This window comes from Notechis scutatus, chromosome 2, assembly GCF_049901735.1.
Source record: "Notechis scutatus isolate UNSWTSFEM ecotype Mainland chromosome 2, rNotScu1.2, whole genome shotgun sequence".
Classification (NCBI taxonomy): Eukaryota; Metazoa; Chordata; class Lepidosauria; order Squamata; family Elapidae; genus Notechis; species Notechis scutatus.
In genome coordinates, this window is record NC_142010.1 from 102,168,247 (window position 1) to 102,181,631 (window position 13,385).

Sequence of the window (13,385 nt, forward strand, 5' to 3'; positions counted from 1 at the left end):
GCCTTTCAGAACTGTGGCATTCCATTTCTAATTTCAATATCCACTAGTCTTGCAAAGACACCTCGCCTGCTTATCAGTAGTACAGACTTCAAGATTCAAACGTTCATTGAGTAACGACCAGTAAAGAGCTCGTTTAAGTTACTTTATTAAGTGGGAAGGATAAAAATCCCAACCCACTTTTTACATCAACTCAACCCTGCCCTATACCCCCCCAGACACCTACATAATGCTCAGTCAGCCACAAGAGACCAGATTAAGGTTGAACAAGACAGAATCAGAGTGAAGCATCCAAGCTGAATGGGACCGGCTCCCTCACATCTTTCCCCTACTCTGCTTTGCAAGCAACTTGTAGCTGAGGCAGAAAGGTTGGATGGCAAATGAGGCTCAAATAATCAAGGGCTATTTAACATTTTGTGCCCAGGCTCCTCTATCCTTTGAGAGGGCTGCATACCCAGCCTTATAGCCTTGGAAGCAGGTAAACAGGGTTTGGAGAAAAAAAGGAGGAAAGAGAAAAAGGAAGATGGAACACACTCCTCCCAAAGTGGTTGGAGTTTTCTTTTGGCAGTTCACCTCAGGGTACACAGAGACCTGCTCTATGACTATAGCAGCCACCAGCTTCTCAACATGTAAATGATAGCAGCTGCTGAAAAGAGATCCCGTTAACAGCTCTTTCTCAGCTGTACACCCAATAGCCCTTGTAAATAAGGGAGTAGACAAAAAGGGAGGTGTTCACTGGAAAAAGGAATGAACACACATACGTACATACACACCTTGCTCTGTACTACCTCCACCATGCCAACTTCATATACAAATTCACCCTACCCGCTGTTCCAAATTTGTTCTTTTTTATATACAAATAATTGAAAAATCATTAAATAGCTCATATACATATATATATATATATATATGTATAGTATGTATAAGTATAAACAGGGAGACCCAAGAAATGAAAAAAATCAACGTAGAATCTTCCAGGCAAACGGGAGTCTGAAAAATAGACTCTTCCTTCTGGCTGCACATTAACATTCAGGTAGTAGTTAGAGGCAAGAAGCAAACCCTTATTTAGGGCAGTGTTATTATGGCAACTCTTTGAGACTTTAGCTTATGGGATTTGCAGGTCACACAGAAGCTAGTCTTCCAACACCATACCGCCCCACAACCCAAAGCAGCCAGTAGTAGTCTCATCTTCAAAGCAGGCACCAGAAGAATTTCCCAGATAACTCTGATCCAGCCAGAGATAGTGCTGGTCCAGGATTAGTCTCAGACCCGTGCCCAACAGCCCTGTCAACTCAAGCCATCCATCACAGAGGCCAGTTGTTAGGTGTCGTAAGTCTTAAGTCTAGGCAGAGAGTAGGAACAACAAGTTCTTCAGGTCACAGCTCTTTTGGTGTGCTTGGCTTCTTGGGGGTGCCTGGCTTCTTGGTTTGCCAGAGATGGCCCTGGATAGTGAAGGCATCCACACTCATGGACATGGTCTTACTGGGAATCTGAGTGAAACGTTTGCGATCAGAGCTATACTTGTAGATGCCTTCAATCATGGGCAAGGTAATGGTGCGGGGCCCATAGCCTGCTAAACGTGTCAATTCATCTGTTTCCCCAGACAGGGTGTAGAGCGCCCGGAACTGGCAACTTGAATCACGGAAGAGAATGAGGAAGTGGTTTGCTTTGCTCTTTTCAATTTCCTAAGATTGAGAGAAAAGAAACATACAATCAAAAGATTAGATAAGGCCAAAGTATAAAACACAAAACAATAGCCGTAGTGGCGCAATGATTAGCAGTATGACAGGCAGTATGTCATTAGTTCGATTCTGACTGCCTCAAGATTGATTCAGCCTTCCATCCTTCTGAGGTTGGTAAAATGAGGACCCAGATTGTTGGGGAAATATGCTGATTCTGAAACTGCTTAAAGGGGGCTGAAAAGCACTGAAGTGGCGCATAAGTCTAAGTGTTATTGCTAATTCCTAAAAAAAAAACTACTGAAGAACCAGAAGGTACCATTCTAAATTATATTGATACTAGTAAAGTCAAATTAGGAGAGCAATACTAAATTCCCTGTTCAAAGTTGACTCAGCCTTCCATCCTTCCGAGGTTGGTAAAATGAGAACCCATATGCTGATTGTGTAAACCGCTTAGAGGGCTGTAAAGCACTACACCGGTATATAAGTCTAAGTGCTATTGCTATTATTTATTTCTTCTCACAAAGAGAAAAGACTGGCCTTGGCTTATAGTATTAACATCTAGTACCCATTAAAAGGACTCCACCAGTTTTCAACAGTAAAGTTCAGCCATTTACATTTCTTAATCATTGAGTTGCTAGTACTTCTCCTTTTCATCACAATTAAAGAATGCAGCTAGGGCTTTCTGTTTATTCTGTAACTGCAGTAAACCTTAAATTTTGGAGCTCTTCAGATGTTTAACATTGTCAGCATGATCAATAGCCAAAGAGTATCGGAGGCGTAGTCCAAAATCTCTAGAGATGAGACTTCTGGTTTGAGCTTCTTCGGCGACAAACTGAAACCTCGTTTCTGCGAGGCTTTGATCCGTGCTCTCCGCTGGAGCGTCCCGAGCCAGATGGTTTCGGGGCTAAGCCACCCCGTAGAGGTGGTGAAGAGGGGGGAGACTGCCTGCAGGGTTGAGGAGAGCCACATCTCTCCTCCCCAGCTGGCCATTACTCCCTTTCCCAAAGGTGGTTGTAGCGGTGGTCAGAAATGGCCACCACAAAGAAGAACTTGACCGGAAAAGAATGTGCAGGAGGAAGATAAGAAGAGAAAGTTTTGGTTGACTGGGTCAAACAGCAAAAGCAAGGTACCCTGGAATTGAAACTATTTAAAAAAAAAACAATAACATTGTTCCCTAAGAAGATTTTTAAGCTGCGAAGGAGAGAGAAAAGGGAAAAGATTTGGGTTGTTTTTTTTCTCCTTTTCCTATACTGACAGCTAAGAGACTTAAGCAAGAAATTGGAAAAAAATCCACTTTGACATTAATAGGCATTTAATGCTGAAAATAAAAAGTCAAAGGGATAATAAAGATTTCTGGAAAATCAAAAGCTTTTGAAAACAGGAAAGGAGAGAAAACGAATAAAAGGGCAGGATCTGGAAGGGAGGAGACTGCCTGGAATTAAAAAGAACGTACAGCAAAATCTCAACAAGACTTCTAAAAGATACATTTTTAAGCTGCGAAGGAGAGAGAAAAAGGAAAAGATTTGGGTCTTTTCTCTCCTTTTCCTACACTGACAGCTAAGAGACTTAAGCAAGAAATTGGAAAAAAATCCACTTTGACATTAATAGGCATTTAATGCTGAAAATAAAAAGTCAAAGGGATAATAAAGATTTCTGGATAATCAAAAGCTTTTGAAAACAGGAAAGGAGAGAAAAAGAATAAAAGGGCAGGATCTGGAAGGGAGGAGACTGCCTGGAATTAAAAAGAACTTACAGCAAAATCTCAACAAGACTTCCAAAAAATACATTTTAACTGAAATATCGCAACAAAAACCCCAGGAAGAGAAAGTGGAAAAAGAAATAAGAAGAAATAACTCGCGACTATTTGGATTACTTGATGATTTCTGGATTTTTGGTTATTGTATTTGAACGACTAAAATCAATCGGGTGGTTGTTTAAAACTGTTTAAAATGGCTCCACTTTTAGAAGAACTGAAAATGGAACTTTAAAAGTACAAAGAAGATGCACAAGAAGGGAGAGGTTCTTTTGGCTTCGTATTTCAGTTTTTAGAAATGGAGATTTAGAACTATGAGAAACAATAAGAAATGCCTGCAGAACAAGAAGATTGCGACAAGGAAGAAGCCATCTTTAATGAACAAGTAATCTTAGGTGGGGGGGGAAGGAAAGGGGGGAAAGAGAATGGAAAGCTTAAGATTGGGAAAAACAACTCCAAAAAAATAGAGTGAAAAATAAGTATAAAATCAGAAAGCAACAGAAGAGGGAAATGCAGAAGAGAGAATTAGAAGTAGAGAGACAAGGGGGTAAAAAGGGGAGGGAGAAGAAGAGAGGGAAGAAAGAAAGGAAAAGAAGTTATAAAGGACAGAAACAAAATATAGAGAAACGGCCTATTTAGAGATAATGGGTGAAAATTTAATGGAAAAAGGGATTCTGCAAAGGTACATAAGATAGTATTGTTATATTAGAAACAGAAATAATTTTAGAAAATATGAAACAATGTATGATTAAAATGTTTGATAAAATAGCTATCGTAATTCAGTGGAATGCTTGTCAATAAATAAATGTAACAAAATGAATATTTACCGTATTTATCGGCGTATAACACGCACAGGCGTATAACACGCATCTTCATTTTAAGAGGGAAATTTCAGGAAAGCGCCCGTTTCACCCCCACTCCCACCCCCCGCGCGCGCTTCAATCCACAGTGTCCCATTCTGCCTGCCTGCCTTAGTTTCTGGTTGTTTGGGAGCAGCTTCGGCTGAGAATAATAACTATTCGCCTCTTTTACTCAGCCGAAGCTGTTCCGATTCAACCATTAACGAAGGCAGGCAGGCAGGCAGAACGGAGCACTGCGGGCGGGCGGGGTGGGGTGGGGGAGAAACGGGCGCTTCAGGGAAGCCCCCCCCCCCCGCTTCTTTGAAGCAGTTTCTTCCTGTGCTGGTGGAGGAGCGAGAGAGCGACTGAGAGAGCTGACCCAGAGAGAAGGACAGGCTTCGGTTGCTTCCTCCCTCCCCTTCTTTCATTTGTGTCCTTGATCCCCGATCCCAGCAGCATTCACCGAAGGCTTCTTAACATTATATCGGCGTATAACACGCATACATCATTTGCCCCCTATTTTCAGGGGGAAAAAAGTGCGTGTTATACGCCGATAAATACGGTAATTATTTACAAAACATATGTGAAGAGAAATAAGGCAAAAATTGTGGAGATTATATGTGTCTTTAAGGAAGTATGATATTTAATTGAAAAGAAGTGTTAAAGATGTTAAGATTTTAATGATTATTAATGATAGAACTGAATTGGAATGGAATGAGGGTTTATAATTACATATATTTATAATCTTTTTTTTTAAGAATATAGGGTGTATTATAAGAATGTACCAAGCAGAATTCGATTGGAAGTTATGTATTATGTATTATATTGAAGGTCATAACCTTAAGGTATATATTGAAGCTTAAATAAGAGTTGAATGGATAAAATTAAAAGATATAAAGGTGTCATACTCCAATTAGTAACTACAGGAGAAAATTTGTTTAATGAGAAAAGATAATATGAAATTGAAACAGAACAGACAAAAGTATAAATATAATGATTTCAATTGAGATGTGATAATCAAAATAAAATTGAGAAAATTAAAAGAGGGGAAAAACTATATAGAAAATGTAGAATAGCATAAGATGTGGAATAGAATACAAAAAGGAGCATGAAATTGAGTTTTGTGTCTGTATAAAGAAGTTCAACCCGGGACCATACTATTTTCAAAAAAGATGTTTTACTTGTATTTTGTATGTGTGAAAACTCAAATAAAACTTTATTAAAAAAAAAAAAATCTCTAGAGATCAAGTTGCCTACCCATACCATGATTCCAGTAGTACATCTCAGTAGATCAGGCTATTATATACTGAAGGAGACCAGAAGGAAAATCTGTGTATGAAGAAGCAGCACCCAGCGTACTATATTAAACCAATACAAATATATATGCAGGTAGCCCCCAGTTAATCAGGCTAATTGGGACCAGAATTTCATTTGCTAAGTGATGCAATCATAGAACATGACATTATGTATTTGCATTGCTTAGTGATGGCAATCCTAGCAGCCTCTATTGCGCCATTGTTAAGCAAGGTTCACAGGTTGTTAAGCAAGGACCTCCTTATAGCCTCCTCATAGCTTCCAAGAACCAAGTCAATGGGGAAGGCAGCAGGAAATCGGAAATCCCAATATGGAAATTTGGAAGCAGGCTGACAGGAAGGTAAGCAGTTGTTGCCAGGTGAGGGAGAGCACATGAGGGGCTGGTGTGTTACATGAGGGGCCAGGCCTAAAGCGGATGCTCTTGAGCAGGGGAGGGTGTGCGAGGGGCCAGTGAGGCTCAAGTACAAGAAGGCCTGTGATCGCTGCTTCCAGGCAGAGGATGGTACACAAGAAACAGGTGTGCCTCAAATCAGGTTTGTGATAGTTGCTGCAAGGTGGGGTGACAAGATCAACTTATGACCTTCCCGGCCAGCTTTCCCATTGATTTTGTTTGTGGGAAGTTGGGAGAGAAGGTTGCAAATAGCAATCCTGATTATGGGACACTGCAACTGCCATAAGTGCAAGCCGGTTGCCGAGTGTCCAGATTGTGATCACAAGACCATAGAGATGCTGAAACGGCCAGAACTTTGAGGACCAGATGTTCAGTGCTGTAACCAAACAGTTGCTGAGTGAGTGATTATTTAACTGATTATTTAACCTGTAGCTCCATGCTATTGATGCAGACCACAATTGTCCAATTTTTAAGGCAGTTACTCTTAGGTTTGATACCAACATTTGCATGCTGTGCCCATTTCAGGAAAGAAGGGCTGTATGTTTTCCATGGCTCATATTCACCATGTCTCAACTTACCTCCAAGATACGGATTTTCTGGGGTTCATTGACCTTGCCAGCGAGGCAGCAGTGAGACAATGCATTATGGATTATGTATTTATTGGACTTGGCACTGGGCTCCTTATACAGCTTGGGCCCTGCAGAAATACAATGAGGTTAGCGTAGAAGATAGGTTACGTTTCTCCCTATCTGAAGGAAAGCAGGCCAAAAAAGAGGCATTCATAAATGGTTTGCCGTGACAGAAGGTGGAACCGGAAGGGCCTTATGCATAGCCAAGGCTACTTTAAGACGGGGCACCTGGAAGTGTGGGGGATCTAGCCAACCACCCTCTGCCATGCCAGGAGAGGAAAGTTATTATCTGTGGAACAACAGAATAAGGTTTACCAGTATATTCTGGAATGGAAGCTGGTGAGGAGGCAGTCGATGCATTTTCCCAGTCACGTTCCCGGTTCTGATTCGGCAGCAACCGACTGGGAGACATTGGCCCAGAAGGTGATGCAGCTCTGGGGAACAGATCAATATATTTAACCCTGGATTTAAGAGAACCTCAATCATTTGTACTCAGATGCATTTCTTTGGATATGGATTCAGGTCTAAACCTTCCTCACCCACTTGCCAGCAATATAGAGAAGCAATGGCTACTCACCGTGAAGCTCTTTTGATGAAGAGGGAGTTTCCCGGATCATTGGCCACGGTTGAAAGAGAGAGAGTAGACTGAGAGTATACTTTGCTGAGCTTGGAGCCTTAAAAAAATGGATACCAGTAAGAGCTGGCATAATAGCCTCTCATGTATAACGCTAAGAAAGAAGCTCATTCATTTATTTTGAGAGTTTGGCAGACCTTGATTTTTGTTACTGGGGGGAAAAAAATCAATGAAGCAACTTCCAAAGGTACTAAATCAAAACTAACAATCGCATGCAATTAAGCAACTAAAGAATCAAATGCTTCCTTTAAAAGAGAAATGCCCTCCATTGTCAACAGAGCCCAACTGACTGCTTCATAGCATCTCCTTAAAAAAAGTCATTTGTGTGTTGCAATGATGGCAGACCTACATATAAATCTCATCTTAAAAGATGGCACAATTTCACCCTATCAGAAAATCCCGCAAACGCTCTCATCTAAGTCAACAATGATTTTAAAATGACAACCAGCCCTGTAGAAACAAACAAGACACCACTATAGCAGATACCATAAAAGCAAGATATGATTCTAAGAACAGAGAATGGAGCCAAGTATTATCAAACTGATTAAAAAAACACTTTCCCAAAAATGACTTTTCCAGAGAGTTGATGCATGTGTTGAAAATTGTCTGACAATCTATGTATAGAAATTATATTAATCCCACCTCTAAGACCACCAGCTATCTATGCCGCAGTTAAAGAAAGTCCAACATGTACCCAGCTGAGTTAGTAAGGTCAGGTTTCAATAAAAAAAAGTTTAGTGAAAATAATGAAATCCAGAACTGTGCTTATTCTAAGGGTTTTGGCCTGAACCTTAACCAGCAACAATCATCTGGAAATCCCTAAAGCCACGCAAGAGATTAACCTAGCCAGCTCAGAGAGAGGGAGAACCAACTAAGACCATCACCTTTAATAATTCATTATCATCCTGGGGAATAAGGGATAGGCATACAGGCAGATGATGACATCATGGTAGAGCAGCATAATCACAGCCTTTGAAAGCCCTTCCTCACACTCCAGAGGACCCTTCAGTCTCAATTCTCTGGAGAAACCACGGCCTCTTACAGACTTTTCCCTGTCTTGATTGAACTGGACTGCTTTTCCTCCCTTTCCTCCCTCTTGTCATAACTCTTACCAAGGAGTCCTTTGACAGGGCTGCGGGCAAGGGCAGAATCATCGCAAAAGACTGTTTTAGGCCGTCCTTTCTTTAGGGCGCGAACGGTTGTGGGCTTCTGACGCAGCACTTTATCTAGATCATCCATCAGTTTGAGTTGATGACGCCTCAGGTACTCTTGGCGAGTGAAGTCGCCACGCCTTGGCCCAACTTCTTCCTCTACTCTGGGCCGCTCATCCACTTGAAGTCTGGGGAGGGGGAAGTAGTTACAAATCCACAGGGGATATTAATCAATTGGATCAATCCATTTAGCTATCTAATTGCATGACTCTGTCCCACCCTGCTGTAATTGGCCGGGTAGAATAAATAGGCGTACATTGGCCCCATTTGCTTGATTCTAATGGTCACGTGCCTATGATACGTGATACCTCATTACGTCAAAGCAGCTCCCATGCCACTAGGCAGAGTGGCGAGTATTGATCAACAACATGGTGGCTCATCCCATCTTACTTGGTTTCCTCTTTCTTCTGTTCCTTCTCTGCCTCCTGCCACTGTTTTCTGCGCCGTGCCTCCTCGCTGCGCCGCTGCTGTCTCTCTAAGAAACTGGCTCGCTTCTGTGCCATTTCCTCTTCGGCCTTATCCTCATCCTGTGTAGAAAAAAACATGTCAGCTGAGTAACCCTAATGGATTAGCATCAGTTTTGACTACCCAAAGGGTCAGTTCACGCTTATTATTTATTTATTTAATTTTATTTATTTATTGGTCAAACATGTACTAGATAGCAGGCATAAATATGAACATAAACATGAACAAGCAAGTAAATACAGATAAACGGGGTGAGGTCCATGGTAGACAGTTTGAGGTTGAAGCTGTGAGGGGTTGAGGCTGTATCCTCTCCTCCCTCAGATTGGAGACTCTGGCAATCATCTCCTGCTCATCTTGGAGGACTTAAACATTTCCACTCTGGCTACTCATGCTAGTTTCATGCTCTGCTTGGAGCAGACTTCAACTAAATTGTATTTTAAATTGATGAGACCGAGTGTTTACTATCACGTTTTGAAAGTGGTCGTGCAAATAGAAGTCACTTAAAAGGATTCACTTGCAACAAAAATTAGTGCACACATGACCTGCACTTCAGAATCTTGAATCTCCAGCATTCATAATACGAGGAAAACAACTAGTTCCAATTCTAGATGCCACAGAAATATGTACTGATTACTAGAGAATAGCTACTGAAGCTATTGCTACTGCTGGGATTTAGGCTGGCCAATGGCAGAACAAAAAAAAAATCCTCTGAAAACATTTTCTCATGTCCTATATTTCTCAATATATTTCTCAAAAACAGGAATTATTTGCACGCCTTCACACATGGTTTAAATCCCTTGTCTGACAATTCCCACGTAATAAGCTTGTGCCTACCAGGTGGCATTTTGGAACACACTTCCCTTGACAGAATCTGATATTCCTCCTGCTCCTTTTATGTTGAGCCAACTAATTTTGAAAAAATGTACCCCAGTCTATAGATCAGAAGCCCTAACCAACCTCCTTCCCTTCTTCCAGCTCTTTTACAGAAAGCAGAAAGCTCTGTCAAGTAGGTAAGAATTGTTAGTAGCCAAGAGTTAAATTCTCACCTTAAAAAAGAAGCCCAGACCTGTACGAGACTCAGAATCCAAAGTCTCAGCAATTGATTCCTCCAGGGAGTCATCCCCATCCACATCTTCATCATCCTCTCCCTTTAAGCTAGACAGGGGGATTTCAATCAGGCTACTGTGTCGATCGCTGGGTGAGGAGGCATCACTGGTGCCATCACCTGAAACACGAGCATTGCCTCCTTGTGGAGGAACAGAGGCCACCGGTCGCAGATTATTCTGGGCTTCCACCTCTGGCACAGGCAGCACCTCCTCAGCAAAATGGATGGAGGAACGGGTCTGCACAGTAACCTGGCTCGGGGAGAATCTGCGGAGGTGTGGAAGGTTGTCCACGTTGTGAGCAGCCGTCAGGACTCGTGTGAGGGGGGGCAGCTTTAGCTCAACTGGCCGGGTGTGCTTGGGACTCTTGGGAGGCACGGGGGCTGGAGATTTCTTGGGTGTGGGCTGGGGTGAGCGAGATTTGCGGGAAGGGGAAGGCGAAGGGGAGGACAGTTCCAATGAAGAACGAGGAGGAGCCCCCTCGCGGCCAGTCCTTGGGGCTGGGATCACCCAGGCTTGTGCACTTGGCTTCTTCTCCTGCATGAGGCATTGCTGTTGCTCACTCAGGCGCTGCATGTCCAACTGCAGTGAGCTCAAGGCTGTGTTCAGTTTGGCCACTGCCCGATTGTAATCACCCAGATTCTCATCAAGCGCTCCCCCTTTGGTGATATCAGGAGAGAAAGTAACCTGTTTAGTATCCAGACGGGTACGTGGGCTTCCAGCTTCTTCCTCAGCCTCTAGCTGAGCCAGCCGCTCCTCCAGGGCAAGTCGACTATCTTCAGACTGAGAATCAGGAGCCTTCTGTAGTTGTAGGAAGGCACTCTTGCCCAAGCGCTGACGGTGCCGGGTAAATATAGCCTCTATGCGTTTCTTCTGAGCCTCAATAGCCCGACGCTTCTCCTCCAACCGGGCACTCAACTGGGTCATTTCTGAACTAAGGGCAGGGCTTTGGGCAGGGCTTTCTTCTGATGGCACCTGACCAGCCTCTGAGCCTTCAGAGCTGATCCCGCTGGACTTGCTATCAGTAGCTGCCAGTTTCTTCTTGCGTTCGGCAAAGCTGGTCATGCGCACACCAGAGATGGAGGAGGCAGTGCTCTCTGGTTGTGAACTCAGGGAACTCACGCCTGAGGTGGAATCATCTGGGCCTCCTGCAAGCCTCAAGGGCTCTTCGGCATCGGAGTCCAAGCTACCTTCTTGCACGGGTTCTGCACCATTGGGGGGCCCATTGTGGCAGCGGTAAACAGTGGGCAGGGGAGTCTTTTCCAGCATAGACATTTTAGGAGGCTCTGGTGAGTGCAAATAAAAGCCATCGGGGGCTCCCTCGGGGACCAGGCGTTCACTGCTGTGGATGATCTGCAGTGCTTCCTCAATGGTGGGCAAATCAGGGTAGCCATCATTTAGGCCGTTCTCTAGAACTGGTCCCTCTTGACTTTTGTGTCCAGCCCCATGGAGTGACGCCATTACTAATCCATTGGGGGCCTCAGCAGCCTCAGTAGGCCATGGAAGGGGGGAACGAGGCAAGGAGGAGTAGAGGGTCGGTGCCAGGCTGTCAGAACTGACAGAACGAAGGATGCCCACCGGGTTCCCCATCACAATATCCACATCACTGTCCAGGCCAAAAGGAATGCTGAACGAGACTGCCTGTGACAAGGGATGGCTAGAAAAGAGAGGAAGAAGGAAAGAATATTAAAAATCAGAAAAGATTGGCTGAGAAAGCCCAACTTCAACTTCTACCCCAGCATTGCACAGCTTCTTTTCCACAATTCTATATCCAAGCATATATCTACGACATCCTACATGACTCTAACCTAAACATCTAGTATTCCTCATACCTCCTGAGAATGCCAGGTTATAGTTTTAAAGTTCCTGAATTTAAGAAAGTCTGAAAGTGGTTCTTAAGGAACTTAAAAAGCCACAGAGATGAGGTCGTAGAGGTAAGGTGCTCTGGTATCAGACACAGGTAGAAATTTCAGTGACCTGCACAATGTTTTGTTTACTCTCTTAACTAGAAAGCAGAACAATTTTATGTAGAATATTTTATTTAGCTTTCATTGAGCAATGGAAGGTAGATATTGCTCACATTTAATTATTTGCCATCCTGTTTTGTGTTATTTTTAATTAACTGAACTGTTTATCTCTTGATGATTTGGTGGAAAGTTTAGAGAAATACAAACCAGCCCTAAGTACAACTTTGAAATCGGGAAAACAGGAAGTCCATTGTTTTAATAATTAAATTTGCATACATTTATAAACCAATAATGTTTTTTTAATCATTTAAATTATTTCCTCCTCAATAAAAGTCAAAATCATATTTATTTCTTACAAAATAACGAACTTCCGGTTTGAGCTTCTTCAGCGACAGACCGAAGCCTCGTCTCTGTGAGGCTTTGATCCGTGCTCGCCGCTGGAGCGCCCCGAGCCAGATGGTTTCAGGGCTAAGCCACCCCGTAGAGGTGAAGAGGGGGGAGACTGCCTGCAGGGTTGAGGAGAGCCGCATCTCTCCTCCCCAGCTGGCCATTTCTCCCTTTCCCAAAGGTGGTTGTAGCAGTGGTCAGAAATGGCCACCACAAAGAAGAACTCGACCGGAAAAGAATGTGCAGGAGGAAGATAAGAAGAGAAAGTTTTGGTTGACTGGGTCAAACAGCAAAAGCAAGGTACCCTGGAATTGAAACTATTTAAAAAAAAACAATAACATTGTTCCCTAAGAAGATTTTTAAGCTGCGAAAGAGAGAGAAAAGGGAAAAGATTTGGGTTTTTTTTCTCTCCTTTTCCTATACTGACAGCTAAGAGACTTAAGCAAGAAATTGGAAAAAAATCCACTTTGACATTAATAGGCATTTAATGCTGAAAATAAAAAGTCAAAGGGATAATAAAGATTTCTGGATAATCAAAAGCTTTTGAAAACAGGAAAGGAGAGAAAAAGAATAAAAGGGCAGGATCTGGAAGGGAGGAGACTGCCTGGAATTAAAAAGAACTTACAGCAAAATCTCAACAAGACTTCCAAAAGATACATTTTAACTGAAATATTGCAACAAAAACCCCAGGAAGAGAAAGTGGAAAAAGAAATAAGAAGAAATAACTCGGGACTACCGTGTTTCTCCAACAATACGGCCTCCACCAATAGGAAGGCCCAGCATGTTTTTTGGGCATAAAATCAAATTAAGCCCCTCCCCCCAAATTTAGGCCTATTTTAAAATATGCAAAATAAGGGGGAAGGGCGGGGAGACTTGCCGTTAGGAGCGCCCGGCGGGCCGGAATTCCTCGCCACCAGCCGCTCCTAACGGGTGATCATGGCGAAGCACAGAGAGCTCCCTACTCCCACCAAGCTCCAAACATGACGGCAGGCGATCTTTTTATTTTGGTCCGC

At 43.0% G+C, this 13,385-nt stretch overlaps 1 protein-coding gene across 6 annotated transcripts in view; it reads right to left on the reverse strand.

Moving 5' to 3' along the window:
- Positions 1-128: 128 nt before the first annotated feature.
- The window catches only part of CAMSAP3 (calmodulin regulated spectrin associated protein family member 3), a 44,359-nt gene continuing 31,102 nt past the window's right edge, over positions 129-13,385 (reverse strand). For all 6 annotated transcript variants that reach the window (XM_087955622.1, XM_087955621.1, XM_087955619.1 and 3 more), the window contains 7 exons: positions 9,962-11,675; positions 8,841-8,977; positions 8,352-8,578; positions 7,183-7,279; positions 6,921-7,039; positions 6,555-6,673; positions 129-1,682 (listed from right to left, as the gene is read on the reverse strand). In XM_087955622.1, coding sequence (XP_087811748.1) covers positions 1,374-1,682; positions 6,555-6,673; positions 6,921-7,039; positions 7,183-7,279; positions 8,352-8,578; positions 8,841-8,977; positions 9,962-11,675 — 2,722 coding nt within the window. In that variant the 3' untranslated portion in view covers positions 129-1,373. The remainder of the gene's footprint in view (positions 1,683-6,554; positions 6,674-6,920; positions 7,040-7,182; positions 7,280-8,351; positions 8,579-8,840; positions 8,978-9,961; positions 11,676-13,385) is intronic.